General features: G+C 37.2%; 1 protein-coding gene across 1 annotated transcript; it reads right to left on the bottom strand.

The window, feature by feature from the left end:
• Positions 1-414: 414 nt before the first annotated feature.
• LOC102813279 (olfactory receptor 14C36-like) lies at positions 415-1,353 on the bottom strand (the record flags this gene model as incomplete). The annotated part of the gene is made up of 1 exon (XM_006877669.1): positions 415-1,353. A coding segment is annotated over exon 1 (939 nt), but the record flags the coding sequence as incomplete, so codon positions are not given.
• Between the last annotated feature and the right edge of the window lie 316 nt (positions 1,354-1,669).

Below are 1,669 nucleotides of genomic sequence, written 5' to 3' on the forward strand. Positions count from 1 at the left end.
GAAATGCCACATAGGTTTTCTGAGACTGATTTTTACTGGAATTGAGTGTCAGGTTTTTCTCCTTCAGAGTGACTGATAGGTTTGAACTACAGACATTTTGCTTATCAGCTTAACCATTGGTCAGTTAGGGCTCCTTAAGATTCTATATTTAAAAGAGAATGGAAACATGGAAATAAATGTTTAGCAAAAGATGAATGTTTTAACAGTGATGCTGAAGGCATCAGGGGATGTCTATTTTTGGTAAGAAAAAAAAAAACTTTGCAAATATTATTTCCTTGCTAAAACATAATACAATGACTATCAATTAGAATTTATGTCAGGTCCCACAGAGTTAGAAATAGACAAAAACATTAATTATTACGTGTTTTCAATTCACACAATCCAAGTGGGAGTGTCTTGATGTAATTATCTTACCGTTTTCTTGAATGTAGTAACTGCTGTTCTTAAAATTCTACTTACAGCTTTCTTTATCTGCTTGTTTCTAAGACTATAGATAATAGGATTCAAGAATGGGGGAACTATGGAATAGAACACAGACATGATCATGTCTTGGACTGAAAGTGAGTTGGAGGTTGGCTTCAGATACACAGCAGAACCAGAGCTGAGAAAGACTGTAACTATGAGGATGTGAGGGATGCAGGTAGAAAAGGCCTTTCCTCGTTCTGCTCTGGTTGGTAACTTAAGAACAGTAGAAAATATGTGAATATAAGACATGCTGATGAAGGAAAAGCAGCCACCACAAATTATTATTGCAGATGAAAAAATTGCAATCTTGTTACTTAGGGTGTCAGAGCAGGAGAGCTTCAGCAGAGAGGGAATATCACAGAAAAACTGATGGATCACATTGGATTGACAGAATGACAAACAGAATGTGTTGCCAGTGTGTACACCTGCATAGGCCAGGCCAGTTATCACACAGGCCAGTGACATCTGGACGCAGACACGAGGGTTCATGACCACATGGTAGTGGAGGGGCTGGCAGATGGCCACATAGCGGTCACGGGCCATGATGGTGAGTAACACAAATTCTGCAGAGGCACATGAAAACATGAGGAAGATCTGAGCTGCACATCCAAACTTGGTGATCACCCTATTGTTAAATAAGAAGATGACACATGCCTTGGGTACAGTGACAGATATGTAACACATGTCCAGGACAGACAGATTCCAAAGAAAGAAGTACATCGGTTCATGAAGACTATGGTCAGTGGTGATTGCTGTGACAATGAGAAGGTTTCCCATTAGAGTAGCCAAGTACATCAGTAGAAATAGCATGGTTAGCAAAATTCTGATCTCCCACACATCAGAAAATCCTGTAAGTAGGAATTCAGTCACTATGGTAGAGTTAGTCATTTTAGTATAATTTCTTTAGGATTTGCAGAGACAAAGGTAAATAATCCCTAAAAAAAATGAAGAATCAAACTGGGGAAAGAAATTAGTCTAACTACATTTATCTCTTTCATTCTTTGTTGTTGGAAATTCCTGGTATAAAAGAACAAAATGTTGACTCACATGTCTTCAGTCTCTTTGATTGTATAACTTTTTTCTAGGTTGCAGCAAAATATGATATTTGAGTTTGTGCCCTTATTAGTATATTTTTCTGCTATTGATTTGTGGTACAATATGTTTACTGAATAATATTCTTTTTAAATTTGACATTTGATTGAAT

This window comes from Chrysochloris asiatica, unplaced genomic scaffold (genome assembly GCF_000296735.1).
Source record: "Chrysochloris asiatica unplaced genomic scaffold, ChrAsi1.0 scaffold00554, whole genome shotgun sequence".
In the NCBI taxonomy this organism is placed as follows: domain Eukaryota; kingdom Metazoa; phylum Chordata; class Mammalia; order Afrosoricida; family Chrysochloridae; genus Chrysochloris; species Chrysochloris asiatica.